Source organism: Mobula birostris, chromosome 7, assembly GCF_030028105.1.
Source record: "Mobula birostris isolate sMobBir1 chromosome 7, sMobBir1.hap1, whole genome shotgun sequence".
Taxonomy (NCBI): Eukaryota; Metazoa; Chordata; class Chondrichthyes; order Myliobatiformes; family Myliobatidae; genus Mobula; species Mobula birostris.
In genome coordinates, this window is record NC_092376.1 from 25,605,800 (window position 1) to 25,626,165 (window position 20,366).

General features: G+C 40.0%; 1 protein-coding gene across 3 annotated transcripts in view; it reads left to right on the forward strand.

Moving 5' to 3' along the window:
• Positions 1–17,574, forward strand: part of tmem131 (transmembrane protein 131) — a 182,366-nt gene extending 164,792 nt beyond the window's left edge. For all 3 annotated transcript variants that reach the window (XM_072262747.1, XM_072262748.1, XM_072262749.1), the window contains 10 exons: positions 564–733; positions 1,199–1,344; positions 1,424–1,542; positions 1,638–1,793; positions 2,136–2,295; positions 4,182–4,300; positions 4,439–4,544; positions 5,053–5,162; positions 14,225–14,388; positions 16,383–17,574. In XM_072262747.1, the coding sequence (XP_072118848.1) occupies positions 564–733; positions 1,199–1,344; positions 1,424–1,542; positions 1,638–1,793; positions 2,136–2,295; positions 4,182–4,300; positions 4,439–4,544; positions 5,053–5,162; positions 14,225–14,388; positions 16,383–16,673 (1,541 nt within the window). In that variant the 3' untranslated portion in view covers positions 16,674–17,574. The remainder of the gene's footprint in view (positions 1–563; positions 734–1,198; positions 1,345–1,423; positions 1,543–1,637; positions 1,794–2,135; positions 2,296–4,181; positions 4,301–4,438; positions 4,545–5,052; positions 5,163–14,224; positions 14,389–16,382) is intronic.
• The last annotated feature ends 2,792 nt before the right edge of the window (positions 17,575–20,366 follow it).

The window sequence follows — 20,366 nt, forward strand, 5'->3', positions numbered from 1 at the left end:
CTAGGTGTATACATGTAGGAGGGGCTACGTTGAAAAATAAATGTGCTAGGTTTTCTAAAATTGACTCCTCCTACCTCAGGCAACGAACTTATCAACCACCCCTCGTATTTGGATTTCCCCATTCATATAGTTTTAAGTTTGGTTTCTCTGTAGAACTTCGTCCAAGTTGAGAGCAGTTTCAAGGATACCAACATTTTCATTTTATTTTGTAAATGAAAATCTGCCACCTGTCTAGTGTCACTCACATCATTCTTGCCTAGGATGGTTAGTCTATTCTGTGAAGACTGCTGTAGGAAAGGCATCATATGATTGTACTTTGTCTTGGTCTGTTTTTTTTCACCCTCAGCCACATACTCCAGAAATACAGCCCTACTTTTCTGACACGACTCACAACAAGAAGTTGAATCTTATTGCAACAACAAAGTGCTTTATGGTGACATAAGGCTGTGTACCCAAACCTTCTGTCCAAGCATGTTTTGTTATTAACCCAAGCCAATACATAATGGCTTAAACCTTTGAAATTTCCACTGAAGTTGCAAACTATTTCTTGCCATGAATTACAGGGAAAGTAAAATTACAGCGCAAAACTAAAGCACAGAAAAAACGTGAAGAGAAAGACAAACGGGTAAAAGGAAAACCACTGGAGGATGAATTAAAAGATGCAGATAATGAAGACAGCTCATCCACTACCACTGAAACATCCAATCCAGATGTTGAATCACCCCTCAAAGAGGTTGGTTGTCTTTCATTTAAATAAAAGACCACGATTTCTCAATGTATTAAAACTTGATTTTCCCAATCTTTGAAGTTCTGTATATAGTGGAAGGATACTGCACCCAAAGGACTGTGTGGAGGCTTAGTTTTGAGTATATTCACTACTGATTATGGGTTACTGCAAGAAAGTGGTTCTGAAGAAGTGAGTATTAGAGATGGAATTAGGGTGACTATCCACCAATCTGTATGATAAGATGCAAGATGATGCCCTCAACCCCTTTGTAAACAATTAAGCATTTTCAACTGCCAACGATTTTAGCTGACTTTGAGGGACATGATGCTAGTGTCTAGGATATAGTGATAAGATGAAAATCCATGTAGAGTTACTGGCTGAATAACTGGATGTATGTTGAGGGTGGATTAAATGATTTGTGACTAAAAATTCCAGGTAGATGTTGGCTAACTTTGTTTTTCTTGTATGTAGTCTCCAGATTCAGATAAGAAAAAAGGGAAAACAATGTCATCTGTCAAAGAGAAAGATGATGCAGATGTATTTCAGATGTTGAAGTATAAAGGAAAGAAATCCCTAGGAAATATCAAAAAGGAAACCCAGAATGACATTAAATCAAGGTAAAGCCCATCTGTCATCTAAATATTTAGAGAAGATATATATTTTCTTAAATGCTGATTGACGCTTTCTTGTGTTTAGCTCTCTAGAATTGCCATATACTACTCCATTAGAGAACAAACAGCGCAAAACCTTTCCAACCAAAATGCCATCAACAACGTTGACAAATTGCCCCAAGCCAAGGAACATGCCAAAAAGAGGTAAGTGTTTTACTTCTGTTAAATTATGTGCATTTTAAGAAGTTGTGCTTTATAATGTCCAAAACTAATGATTATCAAAATCTATTTATCTCTAGTGCCTGGTAAACTAGTAGATGGCAGACCATCACCACTAGTCAAGTTTATGTCAAGTGGTTCTGGCCAAGAAATGGGAAACAGCAGCAGTTCAGAGGGAGAGAAAGACTCTCCACCACCCGAATGGGACATCGTCCCTGTTCCCAAGTCTAGTAGCAGTAAGTTGATCATTACTGTCGTACTTTTTTTTGCTAGCGTAGCATTTTGATTTAATTCATCAAAGGACTATTTGACCTCTATTTTCAAGTTTCAACATGTAGTGATTTTGAAAGCATCCCACAGGAAAGGGTGTTGTTATGTGTAAACCATGGAGCGTGTAATTTGTTTGCAAGCAAGAGACTTGTTCATGTTTATACTGTGGAGCTTCCTTTTCAATTGGAAACTACCTACAGTATAGAAGACGGAATTTAAAAGTCAAGCTTTGAAACAGGACTGGATTGTGGATTATTAATGCATAAGATGTTTTAAATTTATTGATTTGCTTTTCTTTTCACCCCTAGGTTCAGACAGTCTTCAGCAGCTCTCTATCCAGACCCTTAATGCCGATGTTTTCCTGAAGAGACAAAGTTCACCTATGCCTGGACCTCCATCTCCTCCACCTGTGTCATCACATAATTTAATTTTCCGTGCTCCCAGTTACAGCAGCATTGTCAACAATGGGTATGGTGTTCACTGTTCATAATTTGAGTGTTTTCTTTCTCTGTATGCCCAAAGCTTAGATTTGCAAAAGAAGAATTCATAGTTGACTAAATAGATATTCTACATGACTAAAGAATTTTCTAGTGAATATAAATATAATCAGTTCTTGGATTTCTGTTCCATTTTGCTTTATTTATTTGAAATTATTTCATATATTGCATCATCTGTCCCTGCCGTTCTTACCTCCATTTGTTTTATCGTTGTTATTCCCAGTAAGTGGTGCGCTTTAGCCATTTGTGCCTGTGTTTTGCTGAATTAGATTCGTGCGTTAATATTTTTGTTTAAATATCTATTTACCATCCTTGGTTTTCAATTTCCTTGGGCATGCCCAGTCAACTTTCCAAATCATTCTTTCACAATCTTCTCAAACATCGAGTGCCACACAGAAATAATAGAATTGTCCAGGATTGGACCCGAGTAAGGTCCTTTTAACTCTCTGGCAGTAGGGTTAAATATTTTGATAGATGCCTGTTAGAAATTAATCCATTTCTTGCATATTTGTAAACTGTGATTGTAATTCGTTGAACTAGGATAAGGATTTAAACTTGTTGAAAATCCAGTTCTTAAAAGTATTGAATACAAGTACGCTTTCAGCTGGAGGAGGACGTTTACTGTAGAACAGAGCAGGTGCATTCCTTCCTATTTATTTAAATTGACTATTAATTTTTATTATTTTATTCTCTCCATCACTTCCCCAACAGCTCGTTTATGCTGTTTTGCTGGCAGTGTATTTTATTCTTCAGCCACCAACTAATCCCATCTGTAGCTAAGCATAACCAATTAAAGAAAGGTTTATAAACATGCACAAGGATTTCTTGGCTGCTTGGTTAATATTAATTCATTTTCTTTGCTCTGCTTTTATCTCCTGAAAGCCAGGCAAACCAGGCCCCTTGATACATTGTCCAAGTATCTTTCTTTGTATTATCAATCTTGGTTGTCAATAGGTTGTTCCATCTTTCATGGCCAACTTAACACAAGTTAAGATCAAATTTTCAAACTTCACATATCGTAATCTGGAATACTAAACTGTAGAGACCATAGCATATCAAGGGATGTTGGCATTTAGGGTCAGGACAGATACTGCTTGATCTGCCGAGTGCCTCACATTTATTTTGCTCCAGGTTCCAGATTCCAGTATCTGCAGTCTCTTGTGTCTCCACTGAACTCTCTAGGGTTTGATTGGTAATTGTTTGGGCATGGTTAAACCCCTCTGCCTAGACCAGGGATTCCCAACCTTTTTTTTGTGCCATGGACCCCTACCATTAACTATGGGTCTGGTGACCCCAGATTGGGGACCCCTGGCCTAGACTCCAAAGCAGAAAGATGGTCATTGTTCATGAATCTGATTGTAAAACTTGTAGCAAAAGTGTTCATCTATCAAGAGCACAGCTCAGCCTGGCAATAGTTAAGCAACTTCCCTTTCTCCCCACCCCTCCAGTCATGAATTACCAGAAACTGCCTAAATCCATGTCAAATTATTGATAAGTGGTTTCTACTGTAATCAAACTATTCAAAGTTCTTAAAAGGGAATGTGAGCTATATGTTTTTAAGTGCTTGTATTATTTTCGGTCTAGTGCAATCTAATGGAAGGTGATCTTGAAATTCTCTCAGGTTGAGAGCTAATAAATGTGCTGGGCATGTTAGAAGCATCTTTCTGTTCAATTAGAGAAATATGAAGCTGGTTAAATATTTCACACATTTATTTACATATATGCAAACATATGTATATATTTTATATGTGTTTATGAACTGATTGCAACTGATTTTACAGCTATGCAATGCTCTGTATTTTCCAATATCTTAACTTTCTGAATGTATTCTTTTTCTTTCCCATATTCCTCTTGCAGTGATTGTAGTAAACCAACAAGTAGTGGCAAATCCAAAATCACAAAAACACCCTCTCTCCCTGGGAAAAATGGCAACCCCACTTTTGCTGCTGTGGCTGCAGGTTACGACAAGAGTCCAGGTATTAACCTCTATCTACATTAACAAACATTAAAGCTGTACACAAGGAACAAATATATGTCAATCTCTTCATTGTAAGAATGCTCAAATGCAGTATTAAATGCTCAGTTCACAATTCTTTTTTTATATATATTTGCAGGTAGCACTGGTCCACTGAAAGCACCCTTGAACAAAACAGAAGCCTGTGGCAACATTCCTTATTGTTCTGGAGTTGCTTCTTTTGACAGTGATGAGTCAGATACCAGGTAATGGATGTGAATCATCTAATCAAGCTTGGCATTGAACTGGACAACTATTGTTTTCTATTTTGTACCTCCCTTTCTTTCAATTACAGCACTAAATGACAGCTTAAAATTAAAGTCTGTTTTTTTTAATGTAAAGCAAAATGTTATGAACCTAATTTCTGAGCACATTGTTAAATTCTTTATTTAGAGATGCAGCACAGTAACAGGGCCTCTGGCCCAATGAGCCTGCAGAGCCCTATTATACCCGTATGACCAATTAACTTACAAACCCGTATATCTTTGGAATGTGGGAGGAAACCAGGGCACCCAGAGGAAACTCATGCAGTCATGGGGAGAACGTACGGACCCCCTTTGGGTGGTGGAGGAAGCTGGTGCTGTTATAACGTTACGCTAACTGCTATGCCCCCATGCCACCTTTCTCTTTAAAAATAGAGATGGGCTTTAGTACTTATCAGTTCTCAAAGTGTGGTGCAAAAAGAGTGTTCAGCATTTCTTCTTTGCCTTTCAGCTCCAGTTTGCTGAGTCCATGTAGTATTAATGCCAGCAGCACTTCGGACTTTGCTCCTCCCAACTCGTTTTCAGCTTTTGGACCAAGCAATTCTTTCAACCTTACTGGAGGTAATGTTGATAAACTAAATGAGTAACTTGTTTGTTAGAACTTCCTTAGTAATCTATGCAGTATCTTCTGATGTGACCATCTTCCTTTGACCACTGTCCACCTTGAGTAATGGTTAATGAATTTGAGAACATAAACATCTGGGACTTTTTACAAAATTTTTCTAAGACGTAGCAGGATGCCTTGCCTTGCTACTTCACTAACAGTGCTATGTGACATCAAAACATTAAGTATTTCACCTTGCAGTGGTTCAGTGTGTGGTTGATTATTACTGTAACGTTATCGACCACATAAGCAGATACTAAGGTAAAGCAGCTAGAATTCTTCCCTGGAAAATGGTCACTGTTTTGTATGAAAAATGCTTTGAAACCTTGGTTCAAAGTTAGCTGTCAGAATTCACGTGGGTGATAAGACAAATAGAATTTGGGGTAGTTACTTTTCCCAGAACATGATCCCCTGCTGGCAAGATCAGGTGCTTTACCTTGGTTTTTATTTTCTCCTAACCCATGTTGCCATGCTTAGCACAGAAGGGACATTTGAAACAGCCATTTCCTTCTATGTAAATTTGAGCCACCTTGCCTTAAACTACTGCTGAAGAGAATCCATCCTCTCTGCACTTCTTTCCCTGCCCGCAACTATCATCACCCTGCCCCACCTCCTTCACTCATCCACAGAGATTACGTGCTCTTGATAGTCTTAGAGCCAGAGCTCTACAGCACAGAAACAGGCCCCTGGACTCACCTAGTGTCTGCTAAGCTGCATTCTGCCGAGTCCCATTGACCTGAACCTGGACCGTATACACATATATTTACCCAAACTTATCAAAATGTTGCAGTCAAATCAGCATTCACCACTTCCGTTGACAGCTCATTCCACATCTTTGTGAAGACGTTCCCCTTAAATATTTCACCTTTCACCCTTAACACATGATCTCTATCTAGTTTTAACCTCGCCCAACCTCAGTTGGGGTGGTGGGGGGTGCTGCTTGCACTTACCCTATCTGTACCCCTCATGATGTTACCTATTGTTTAACAGTGTCTTTGGCCAATATATACCCCTCCCCAAATACCAGGATCCCAACTATCTTATTTGAATGCTTTTTGAAAAAACATTTTTTAAATCCAGTGGTTTCCCCATATCCATCTTGATGGTCACAATCTCAAAATATTCTTAGATATTCAGACAACCATTATAAAATTGAGGGAATTCTTGAAGGTAAATTAATTCATCTGCTGTCTCTCTGCTCCAGATTATGGTCCAACAGCTCTGAGCGATTTGTCATCTTAGTTGTTTTTACCATCAGAACCCTTTGAGCTCTGATTTCAACATTCATTCATTTGTCATTAGAAACTGGCACAGTTGCAGGTCAACTTAACCTTTTACCTGGTCTGATTGTTAAAAATGCTGAATTGAAAGCATTGTTGAGCTGTTGCCAGATTCTTACCAATGCATTTTCAGGGTATGTGGTTCCTGATTTAATGTGCAGCCAAGATCATCACCACTCTACTTTTCATAGAGTAATAACAGTTCAAATGAGGTGATGAGATATTAAGTGCATGAGATAAAAAGGCATCTGCATATTATTAGGGAGCTATAGAGAACATAAATTGCCATAAATTCAAATCAAGTTTATTGTCATTCCACCATACCCATGTTTACCACCAAATGAAACAATGTTCCTCCGGACTAAGGTGCACAACACAGTACATATAACTCATACACACAGCACAAAGTAATATTGCCATGAATAAATCTATCCCTCAGTGTCACAAAAGCTGGTCGTGGACATCAGGAGGAATGGAGACAGGCTAGCCCCTATTGATATCAATGGATCTGGGGTTGCGAGGGTGAGCAGCTTTAAATTCCTCAGCATAAACATCACCAGGGGTCTCACGTGGTCTATACATACCGGCAGTGTGGTGAAAAAGGCACAACAGCGCCTCTTTCACCTCAGATGGTTGAAGAAGTTTGGTATGTGCTCCTGAATCCAAGAACTTTCTACAGGGGCACAATTAAGAACAGCCTGACTGGCTCCGTCACTGCCTGGTATGGGAACTGTACTTCCCTCAACTGCAGGACTCTGCAGAGAGTGGTGTGGACAGACCAGGCAATCTGTGGATGTGAATGTCCCACTATTCAGGACATTTACAAAGACAGGTGTGTAAGAGGAGCCTGAAGGATCATTGGGGACCCGAGTCACCCCAACCACAAAATGTTCCAGCTGCTACCACCTGGGAGACAGTACCACAGCATAATAGCCAGGACCGAAAGGATCCAGGACAGCTTCTTCCACCAGGCCATCAGACTGCTTAACTCATGCTGATGCAACTCTATTTCTATGTTATATTGACTGGCCTGTTGTACACACTATTTATTATAAATTACTATAAATTGCACATGTAGATGAAGACACAACGTAATTTATTCATGGCAATATTACTTTGTGTTGTGTGTATGAGTTATATGTACTGTGTTGTGCACCTTAGTCCGGAGGAACATTGTTTCATTTGGTGGTAAACATGAGTATGGTGGAATGACAATAAACTTGATTTGAATTTATGGCAATTTATGTTCTCTATAGCTCACTAATAATATGCAGTTATTCCTCGTGTATATGAAGGATGTAAGTAATAGTCAATTCAAATTCAAATCAATTCAAATTAACAAATAATGTGCATTTGTGACATGTGTTTTAAAAAGTAAACAGTTTAACACTATTGGTGCTTCATACGCATGAAGTCTGGGTAGTAGCAAAGAGCTCAGTAGACCTGTGGCCTGGGGGGAAGAAGCTATTTCCCATTCTGAGAGTTCTTGTCCTAATGTTACAATATCTCCTGCCTGATGGTAGGGAGTCAAAGGGAATGTGGGACAGATGGGGGAGATCATTGAACATATGCAGCAGTTTTGATAACTATCTCTGTGTGGAAGAAACCATGCCGCTCCCCTCCGGTGATAACACCATCATTTGCTGACAACACCACTGTTGGCTGTATCGAAGGTGGTGATGAATTAGCATACTGGAGGGAGATTGAAAATTGGGCTGAGTGATGCAATAACAACCTCTCACTCAATGTCAATAAAACCAAGGAACTGATTGTAGACTTCAGAGGGGGAAACCAGAGGTCCCTGAGCCAGTACACATCAGAGGTGGAGAGGGCCAGTAACTTTAAATTCCTGGGTGTCACTATCTCAGAGGACCTGTCCTGGACCCATCATGTAAATATAAATGCAAAGTAGGCATAGGCATGACAGTACCTCTACTTCCTCAGGAGTCTCCAGAGGTTTGGCATGTCATCAAAAATCTTGGCAAACTTCTATCGATGTGTGGTGGAAAGTGAGCTGATTGGTTGCATTACAACCTGATATGGGAACAACTATGGCCTTAAGTGGAAAATCCTACAAAAGGTAGTGTATTCGGCCCGGTACATCATGGGCAAAGCCTTCCCAACCATTGGACACATTGATATGAAACATTGCCATAGAAAAGCAACATCCATCATCAAAGATCCTCACCGCTCAGGCCATGATCTTTTCTCACTGCTGCCATAAGTTAGAAAGTACATGTGCCTCAGGACTCGCATGGCCAGTTACTACCCCTCAACCATCAGACTCTTGAACAAAAGAGGATAACTACACTATAGAAACCATAGAAACTACAGCACAGAAACAGGCCTTTTGGCCCTTCTTGGTTGTGCCGAACCATTTTCTGCCTAGTCCCACTGACCTGCACACGGACCATATCCCTCCATACACCTCCCATCCATGTATCTGTCCAATTTATTCTTAAGTGTTAAAAAAGAACCTGCATTTACCACCTCATCTGGCAGCTCATTCCATACTCCCACCACCCTCTGTGTGAAGAAGTTCCTCCTAATGTTCCCTTTAAACTTTTCCCCCCTCACCCTTAACCCATGTCCTCTGGTTTTTTTCTCCCCTTGCCTCAGTGGAAAAAGCCTGCTTGCATTCACTCTATCTATACCCATCATAATTTTATATACCTCTATCAAATCTCCCCTCATTCTTCTACGCTCCAGGGAATAAAGTCCCAACCTATTCAACCTTCCTCTGTAACTTGAGTTTCTCAAGTCCCGGCAACATCCTTGTAAATCTTCTCTGCACTCTTTCAACCTTATTTATATACTTCCTGTAATTTGGTGACCAAAACTGAACACAATACTCCAGATTCGGCCTCACCAATGCCTTATACAACCTCATCATAACATTCCAGCTCTTATACTCAATACTTCGATTAATAAAGGCCAATGTACCAAAAGCTCTCTTTACGACCTTATCTACCTGTGACGCCACTTTTAGGGAATTTTGTATCTGTATTCCCAGATCCCTCTGTTCCACTGCACTCCTCAGTGCCTTACCATTAATCCTGTATGTTCTACGTTGGTTTGTCCTTCCAACGTGCAATACCTCACACTTGTCAGTATTAAACTCCATCTGCCATTTTTCAGCCCATTTTTCCAGCTGGTCCAAGTCCCTCTGCAGACTCTGAAAACCTTCCTCACTGTCTACTACACCTCCAATCTTTGTATCATCAGCAAACTTGCTGATCCAATTTACCACATTATCATCCAGATCATTGATATAGATGACAAATAACAATGGACCCAGCACTGATCCCTGTGGCACACCACTAGTCACAGGCCTCCACTCGGAGAAGCAAATCTCTACTACCACTCTTTGGCTTCTTCCACTGGGCCAATGTGTAATCCAATTTACCACCTCTCCATGTATACCTAGCGACTGAATTTTCCTAACTAACCTCCCATGCGGGACCTTGTCAAAGGCCTTACTGAAGTCCATGTAGACAATATCCAATGCCTTCCCTTCATCCACTTTCCTGGTAACCTCCTCGAAAAACTCCAATAGATTGGTCAAACATGACCTACCACGCACAAAGCCATGTTGACTCTCCCTAATAAGTCCCTGTCTATCCAAATGCTTGTAGATTCTGTCTCTTAGTACTCCCTCCAATAACTTACCTACTACCGACATTAAACTTACTGGCCTATAATTTCCCGGATTACTTTTCGATCCTTTTTTAAACAACGGAACAACATGAGCCACTCTCCAATCCTCCAGCACCTCACCTGTAGACAGCGACATTTTAAATATTTCAGCCAGGGCCCCTGCAATTTCAACACTAGTCTCCTTCAAGGTCCGAGGGAACACCCTGCCAGGTCCCGGGGATTTATCCACTTTAATTTTCCTCAAGCCAGCAAGGACCTCCTCCTTTTCGATCTGTACAGTTTCCATGATCTCACTACTTGTTTCCCTTAATTCCATAGACTTCATGCCAGTTTCCTTAGTAAATACAGACGCAAAAAACCTATTTAAGATCTCCCCCATTTCCTTTGGTTCCGCACATAGCGGACCACTCTGATCTTCAAGAGGACCAGTTTTATCCCTTACAATCCTTTTGCTCTTAATATACCTGTAAAAGCTCTTTGGATTATCCTTCACTTTGACTGCCAAGGCAACCTCATGTCTTTTAGCCCTCCTGATTTCTTTCTTAAGTATTTTCTTGCACTTCTTGTACTCCTCAAGCACCTTATTTACTCCCTGCTTCCTATACATGTCATACAACTCCCTCCTCTTCTTTATCAGAGTTGCAATATCACTTGAGAACCAAGGTTCCTTATTCCTATTTACCTTGCCTTTAATCCTGACAGGAACATACAAATTCTGCACTCTCAAAATTTCTGCTTTGAAGGCTTCCCACCTACCGATCACATCCATGCCAGAGAACAACCTGTCCCAATCCACACTTTTTAGATCCTTTCTCATTTCTTCAAATTTGGCCTTCTTCCAGTTAAGAACCTCAGCCCTAGGACCAGATCTATCCTTGTCCATGATCAAGTTGAAACTAATGGTGTTATGATCACTGGAACCAAAGTGCTCCCCTACACAGACTTCTGTCACTTGTCCTAACTCGTTTCCTAATAGGAGATTCAATATTGCATCCCCTCTAGTTGGTTCCTCTATATATTGATTTAGAAAACTTTCCTGAACACATTTTACAAACTCTAAACCATCTAGACCCCTAACAGTATGGGAGACCCAATCAATATATGGAAAATTAAAATCCCCTACCACCACAACTTTATGTTTCCTGCAGTTGCCTGCTATCTCTCTGCAGATTTGCACTTCCAATTCTCTTTGACTATTGGGTGGTCTGTAATACAATCCCACTAATGTGGCCATACCTTTCCTGTTTCTCAGCTCCACCCACAACGACTCAGTAGACAAGCCCTCTAATCTGTCCTGCCTGAGCACTGCTGTAATATTTTCCTTAACAAGCAATGCCACTCTCCCACCTTTCATTCCTCTGCCTCAATCACATCTGAAACATCGGAACCCTGGAATATTAAGCTGCCAGTCCTGCCCCTCCTGTAGCCAAGTTTCACTAATTGCTACAACGTCATAATTCCACGTGTCAATCCACGCCCTCAACTCATCCGCCTTCCCCGCAATACTCCTAGCATTGAAATATATACACCTCAGAAGATTTTTACCACCACTCACAACCTTTCTATTAGTGGATTTGCTTGAACTTTTAACATCATTTATTTTCACCCCAGCCACACTGTCAGCTCTGGTACTGTGGTTCCCATCCCCCTGCAAATCTTGTTTAAAGCCTCCCCAATAGCAGTAACAAACCTTCCTGAAAGGATATTGGTCCCCCTAATTTTATTTCTTGTATTCCCACTACAGATGATCTCACTTTAAGGATTATTTATCTTGTTATTTATTGCTATTTATACTTGCATTGCAAAGTTTGTTCATTGATCCTGTTTACAGTTACCGTTCAATAGATTTGTTAAGTATGCCCACAGGGAAAAGAATCTCAGGGTATATTTGGTGACGTCGTTGCATGTACTTTGATAATAAATTTTACATTGAACTTTGCATCCCTGATGATAAATGCTGTCTATGGATATTCTGAGGATCTGTTTTTGAACATGAAAGTTGATACGAATTACTTACAAAATCAGAGTGTCAGTGAGGGAAATCCAGATAATAAATAACATTATGCAAAGTATATACAACCACTAACAATGTTAGATGGAGATGTCCAAGTTTGCCTGCCAAATAGTCTTGAGTTATCTATGTTTATTAATAAACGTGAGAAATTCTGCAGATGCTGGAAATCCAAATTGACACACACAAAATGCTAGAGGAACTCAGCAGGTCAGGCAGAATCTTATAGAAATGAATAAACAGTCAACGTTTCGGGCAAGACCTTTCATCAGGACTGAGGAGAAAAGGGAAAGAGGCCGAGTAAAAAGGTGGGGGCAGGGGAAGAAGGGCAAGCTAGAAGGTGATACGTGAAGCCAGGAAGGTAGGAAAGGTAAAGGGCTGGAGAAGGAAGGATCTGATGGGAGTGCGCTCATGCTGCTTTGGGGAAATAATCTGCCCTTTAAGGCAGCTTAATCCTGCACCCCAAATAGAAGTGTGATCGCAGATATATATGTAATACACACCAAATTCTGGAGGACCCCGGCAGGCTAGACAGCATCTATGGAAAATAGTAAACAGTCAACGTTTCAGGCCAAGAACCTTCATCAGCATAGCAGGGTCCTGATGAAGGGTCTTGGCCTGAAATGTTGACTGTGTACTCTTTTCCATAGATGCTTCCAGGGCTGCTGAGGTCAGTTCCTCCAGCATTTTGTGTGTATTACATTGATTTTTGACATCTGTAGATTTTTTTCTTGTTTGCAAATATATACATGTTTTGAGCTGGGGAAGCTTTATCTACAATCAATGTGAATTTTGGCACCCTAGTAAATGACAATAATGTCCTTTTTACTGGTGGTATCATCCAAAATCTTGAAGACACCATAGAGCCAAACAATTGGGTAGATGATGCAGAATTTTTAAAAAGGCTCAATATAGTATTAACTCTAGTATTTAGATGAAGAGACTCATTTGAGAAGTATTCTGTATGTTAAATACATATTGCCTTTTTAAAATATTCTGCTCTAAGACTCTTGATCTTTATGAAAGAGATTTGCAGTGCAGTGTAAAATGCAGAGATTATGTCTGTAAATCAGAGAGCCACATGCAAATCCAGTTTCACTTGTCACTGTACCTGTATTGTTGGTTGTTTAGTGTATCAGAAAGAAGAATTTACCTGTAGAATTAACTGCAGACAGTCTTTATATTGTTGGTGTTTACATGTAAGTGTCCATGACTGGTGACCTTGGTTGAGAGATCTCCATATCAGAGTTAAGCATCTTTATGTATACAACTTCGTTCTGGCAATGATAATTTTTCAGTAGTTAGAGTGATAGATCATCTAGATCAGGGGTGGTGACCCTTTTTGAGAGCATGTGTCCTATTGGCAATAACCTTTCCTTTTAAAAAAAAATCTTCCACATGCTATGATCTCAAGCAGAGATGATCAAAGATTAATGAATGGGTAATAATAATTATGGACTTTTTAAGGAAAAGGGATGAATTATGTTGCTTATTTACACATGTTTATTGTTTTGCTATTAATAAAAGTATGACTATGACTATAACACAGATTGAAATAGAAAGCCTATTTAAACATGATTAGATCTTTTAAAAATATCCATGAAGGTGCTAATCTACACACAGTATTTATCATTATTGTCACTGAATATCTGGTGTACACTTACAACAGAAGAAAAAATTATATGCAGAGCAAAAGCCAGCCTTCACTGGCCCAACTATTTACTATCCAAATACTGATGTGTACACTGGGGTCTGCGAGGATTTCAACACGTATCATCCAACAGCTGGTGCCAAGCTGTGTGAAATATTTAATCTGAAAACATTTCAATGCTTTTGGGTTGTAAAAATTTGGTAGTAAAGATAGTCATTGTGTATTTTTTTTATCCTGTGTGGAGGATAACGAATAAGGAATGGCAGTGCATGCTGCATATCAGCCAAGTTTTCCCCCACCCCTGGTCTAAGGGATGCTAATGCTGCTTGTGTATTTAGTATTAACACCCCACGTCCCAGTTAAATAATTGTTTCTATTATATATAAGAGGTAGCTGATATACATTGTTGTTCTATTTCAGAAGTCTTCAGCTCACACGTACTTTCAAGAGCAGCCTTTGTCAATCACGAAGTTGGCCATAATTGGCTTGATTACAGCTCTCCGTCTACGTCGATTTGGGACGCACCCAGTGATGCCTGCAATAGCTGGCCAACCAGTACCGTCTCTCCGACTCACTCAACTCCAGTAAGTAACACCAAGCAAGTAGATGTGTTTGGTGTCAGTGCAAGCTCCAGTTTTGTTCCACTGATTGATAGTTTATTTACAGAAGGAAAAGGAAGTTTGTCTGCAAGGATATCAAGATTGTTTATAATGATTCTTCAGTACATCAGTGTAAAGCAGAACAAAATGATTACTCTAGATCCAGTGCAGCATAAAAACACTAAGCATAAAGAACACAATAAAAACACTTAGGTATAAAATCAATCCAATTAAACATACTCAACTGTTTTTATATTTTTATTTGTGTATATACATATTATATATTTATATTAGTATGTACATAAAGTGACACTTGGTGACGTGTATAAAGTGGTGGTGGTAGGAAGGGTTAATGGATGGAGATGTTGATCAACTTGATGGCTTGGGGGAAGTAAGTTTTTCAGTCTAGTGATCCTGGTATGAATGCTGTGTGGCCTCTTGCCCGATGGGAGTGGAACAAACGGCCCATGAGCAGGGTGTGTGAGATCCTTCATGCTATCGCCAGCCTTTTTCTAGCACCATTCTGTGTATATTTTTTTATATATATAAAGAGAGAGAGAGAGACAGACACACACACACACACACACACACACACACCCACCCACCCCTTGATGGCAGATAGACTGGTGCTGGTGATGTGCTGGAATGCAGATTTGTATACAAGCGGCTTAAGGGAATTGATATTTGATCTCTAACAAGTGGAGAAAAAGTGAATTTTGTATTTGTGCATTGGGTTTGAGGTTCAGAGGAAAAGCCATACACTCTGGAATTAAATCTTAATATGGCAAGCATCCATTGAGCCCAAGCTGTGAGACTCCTGGTCATCTCTACACAATTTTGTGGCTTTTCTCTACCCTGACCACCAAGACCTTGGGGATACTTTAGGAAGGACATTCCTGCTTTGGAAGCAGTGCGGGGGAGGTTCACTAGTGGGATTCTGGAGGCACTGGGGTTAGCCTCAAGAGAATGAGACACCTTGGGCTATACTCGCTGGAATTCAGAAGAATGAGAGAGGATTTTGTATAACATTATGAAAGGGATAGATAGCATAAAGGCAGGAAAGTTGTTTCAATTGATAAGTGAGACTAGACAGGGGTCATGGCCTCAAGATTTGGGGCAATATATTTAGAACAGGGGTTAGGAGAAACTGTTTTCTCCAGAGAATATTGAATCTGTGGAATTCTCTGCCCAGGGAAGCAGGTTTGAAACATACAGTGATAGCTGCAGCAACAGCCCAGAGGTTGGGTTTGCTGTGGCAAGTGAGGTGCATCTTGACCGGTCAGTGTTTTGTCCACCAGTCATAAGGCACAAGCCAGGAGTATGGTGAATAGGGTTTGCCTGAGAAGCTCCATACCTTCCTGGTCGAAGCAACCAGTGTTATAGACATCTCATCCAATTGAAATATTCACTTCTTCCTCCACTAACAAACTGACTGTGTTATGTTCCTCTGTAAGATACAATCTAGAGGAGACAGGGCCTCATTGGCCCCTCTTCAAGCCATGATATCAACTGCCTTGAATGTCAGTGTCACCACCACAGGATCCCCATGGCAAGTTGTACACATTGCCAGCTTGGAAGTAAAGCACATGTCCTTGTCTGTTACTGTAAAAGCCTGAAATCCATCTATCCAACAGCACTGTTGGTGTACCTTAACTGCAGTGACTACCACTTCAAGAAAAAAAACAAAAGAGCCTCCATCTGGGCAATTACACTGTGAACAGTGAAATGATGTGCTGGTTGCAGTATCACTAGCTTCCTTTATCAAATGTATAGCACACAGTCAGAAAATTAAGCTTGGAGTCTTAGAAACGCCTTGCAGTTTGCTCAGTTGTTTATGACTGAATAATGTATATTCCAACTTTTTTTTGTATTTTATAATGCAATCTTTCCTAGTTGTGAATTAACATTTCCTTGCTCTTGTAACAATATCTGGTATCCATAACAATTTAAAAATGAACTTTGTTTTCTTCTCACTTTAGTCGATCCTTTTGGGTAACTCCAACAACAGCCTCTGGTCCACCACTCCCTTCAGCAACCCAATCTGGTCCACCTGTCGAGACAACAGCCTGACTTTCAACACTCCCACAAGCAACAACTCAATGGCAAGCGTTGATCTTATAGGAGGAGAGAACCCAACACCTGGCCAAATAGAAGACCTTGGGCGAATGTTTGATCCCTGGAAGAACCTCGATAATATTTGGAGACCCACCCCTGGAAGGCGAAGTTCTGATCCCTGGTCAAATAATTCTAACTTCCCCCATGAGAACTAATGTGCTGATGTCTGCAGTTGTAGGTGATGCACAGAACTTGACTACAAGCACAGTATGACACCGCTTAAAGTGGAATGTTGATGAAGCTGAACCTTGTTGTCCAGAAACTCTTCTCTCAAATTCCTTTGCACAACTTCAGCATACAATAAAGTGAAGCTGCACAAAGAAATTTGTGAGCAGGTGTTCCTGGTGCAGGGATCCAGTTCTCAGCCATAACTTATCACTATTTTCGCTTCCTGCCACGTGATTATAATTCGTATCCGCTATAAAGAATTCAATCCAAACAGTAATTATGGTTTGAGAGATTTCTGTTGCGGTTGCAACAGATGGCTTCGTTCGTTCACATGCTCAAGTTTAAGAAGCAAATCACTGCAATATCTGGTCATCCTGTATGTTCAGTGAAATACATCTTAAATTTATTTTCAGTTTAAAGAATGAGACGTATTACATCCCAAAAAAAGCATTGCAATGTGTTTTTAAGATAATGGATTTCTCTACCAGTATTAAGTTCCAAGTTCAGCTGTTTTTGTGAGGACAAGAGTTAATGGAACCCTTTGTTTTTAAGATGCAAAGTGGATGTTTTAGAAATGGGAATGTGTTGGTAAGTGATAAGTTATAATTATGTATCCAGCATTTTGACTTTCATTTGTATTTAAAAGGGCAGTGGAATCATAAAGATTATGGCAGTGCATTTGGAAACTGAAAGCTGCATTCAGTTTTTCCGGTTTTCCTTTTGTCATCATAATGAGCTTCACAATGTCTGCTGGTCGCTGTTTACTCTGGATGGAGCACGCAGACCCAAAGTTTATGGAAGCAGTGAGATCTCACTTTGTGTTCTTTGATTGAAACACAATTCTCTGGGTTGTACTTTTTGAGATAAATAAAGTTTTTCAGAAACTGAGCTTTGTTCCTCCTTATTCATTGGGCCAGAGGTTGCTGTTAGCAGGATTAAAGTTAGACACACCACAAACACAGGAAAATACAACAGCCCACTGGATTATTTGGCTATGATAGACAGAAATCTATTTTTAAAAATTGAAATACTTCATTCTTTTAAAAATTATAAAAATAAATCCCACATTTAGAGGCCGAAGCCTATCAATGAACTCCCTGTGCCACGTCTATCTTGACAGAGCCTTTCATGAGCACCACAACTTTGCATTCCTGTGTGCTGAGAAATGCAATGTTGGAGTATAATCAGTGAAACTTTGGCAGAGTTCAGAGTTGTGCTGGTCTCTACTCAGTTGCTGGATTTTAGCACCACCTTGTGGTAAAACAGCAGAATTAGACGTCCATTTATCCTTCCTTTGAGTGCAAGGGGAAGTTGACGATATGCCCATCTATATGAATGAGTCCTTTACATACAGTAATACTTATTTCTTCATCTGTCTTGTGTATAAAATCTTGTTCTTTAATCACTTCCCTTTGCCTTCAGAATCTTTTGCTATGGAACATAGAACGGTACAGCACAGGAACAAGCCTTTTTAATTATTAATTTGATAACTAATTAAATCAGTAATCAAATGCCCAACCAATTTAATCCCTTCTTCCCACTCAATAGCGATATCTTTCCATTTCCTGTACATTCATATGTCCTTCTAAGAGCATCTTGTACATTTCCTGATTTTGCCTCCACCACCACCCCAGAGAATGTGTTCCAGGCATCCAGCACTCTGTTTTTAAAAAAAAAAACTTGCCCCAGAGCTCTCCTTTGAATTTATCTCTCAATCATCTCCGGTATTACTACGTCAACCTTGGGATAAAGATACAGTTACAAAAAAATTTTGCGAACCCTTTGCAATTACCTGGTTTTCTGCATTAATTACTCATAAAATGTGGTCTGGTCTTCATCTAAGTCACAATAACAAACAAAATCTGCCTAAACTAATAAAACACAAAATAATTGTACTCTTTGTCAATACTACGTACACCATTTAAAGGATCACAGTCTGGGTTCAAAGAAGTATGTGAACCTGTGGCCTTGTACAAAAGCTATTTGGAGTTGGGTGTTCCAATCGATGTGGTGAGATTGGAGGTGCCCTGCCCTATATAAAAACAAAAACACACAAAATCAGGTTACTGACAGAGTCTGCTCTTCTCAAGAAAGAACTGTTCGTGCACCATGCATTGATGGAAACAACTTTCAGATGAACTTAGAAGAAGAATTGTAGAGATGCATGAAGCTGGAAAAGGCCGCAAAAACATTTTTAAAAATCTAAACGTTGATCAGTCCACAGTAAGAGAAATTGTCTACAAATGGAGGAAATTCAGTACTGTTGCTACTTTCCCTGGGAGTGGGAATTCTGCAAAGGTTATACCAAGAGTACAACATGCAATGCTGACGGAGGTGAAAAAGGACCCAAGGCTAACAACAAAAGACCTACAGAAATCTGGAACTTGCTGAAGTCTGTTCATGTGTCCACTATAAGAAAAACACTGAGCAAGAATGGTATTCGTGGAAGGACACCACAGAGGAAACAACTGCTTTCCAAAAAAAAACTGCTGGACCTCTCAAGTTTGCAAAACACTTCTGCAACAATGTTGTGTGGACAGATGAAACAAAAGTTGAATTTTTTGGCAGAAATGCACACCAATATGTTTGGAGGGAAAAGAGCACTGCACAGCAACACCAAAATCACATCCCAACTGTGAAGCACGGTGGAAGGAGCATCATGGCTTGGGGCTGCTTTGCTGCCTCAGGACCTGGACAGCTTGCAGTCATTGAGGGAACAATGAACTCAAAATTGTATCAAGGCATTTTACAGGAGAATGTAAAGGTAGTGGTTTGTCACCTGAAGCTTAATAGAAGTTGGATGACGCAACAAGACAATGATCCGAAACACAGAAGTAAATTAACAGAATGATTTAAAAATAAGAAAATGTGTGTTTTGGAATGGCCAAGTCAGAGTGCAGACCTTAATCCAATTGAGATCCTGTGACATGACCTGAAGAGGGCTGATTATGCAAGGTATCCCAGAAATATTGATGAGCTGAAACAGTTTTGTATAGAGGAATAGTCTAAAATTTATCCTCGCCATTGTGCAAGTCTGATCAGCAGCTACAGGGAACATTTGGTGAAGGTTATTGTTGCTAAAGGACAGTTATTAAATGCGAGGGTTCACATACTTTTTCCAGCCTGGACTGTGAATGATTAAACAATACGTTCGATAAAGACAATTGTTTGTAAAGTACAATTGTTTGTGTTGTTAGCGTACGCAGATTGTGTTTGTCTACTATTGTGATTTGGATGATCAGACCACATTTAATGAGTCAATGATGCAGAAAACAAGGTAACTGCAAAGGGTTCACAAATTTTTTCTTGCCTCATAATTTTACAACCTCATTGCTTCTCTGTCGTTTGACCAAGCTGTTCTTATCAACTGTAGATTTTCCCTTGCCCTCCACCACTCCAGAAAAAAACAACCTAAGTGCGTGCAACCTCTCCTAGCAGGTGCCCTGTAATCTAGACAGCAACTTGGTAAACCTCTTCCGCGCCATCTCCAAAGTCTCAGCATCCTCCCTGTAAAGGGGGGAGCAGACTGAATGCAAAATTCTAAATGCAGAACTTTATGAAGCCTGTAAATTCAGACTGTAAATTCACAATTCTCATTCATTTAAAGCCAAGACTGCCATGTGCCTCCTTTACTGCCCTATTGCCCTGTGTCATCACTTTCAGGGAGCTATGAACTTGGA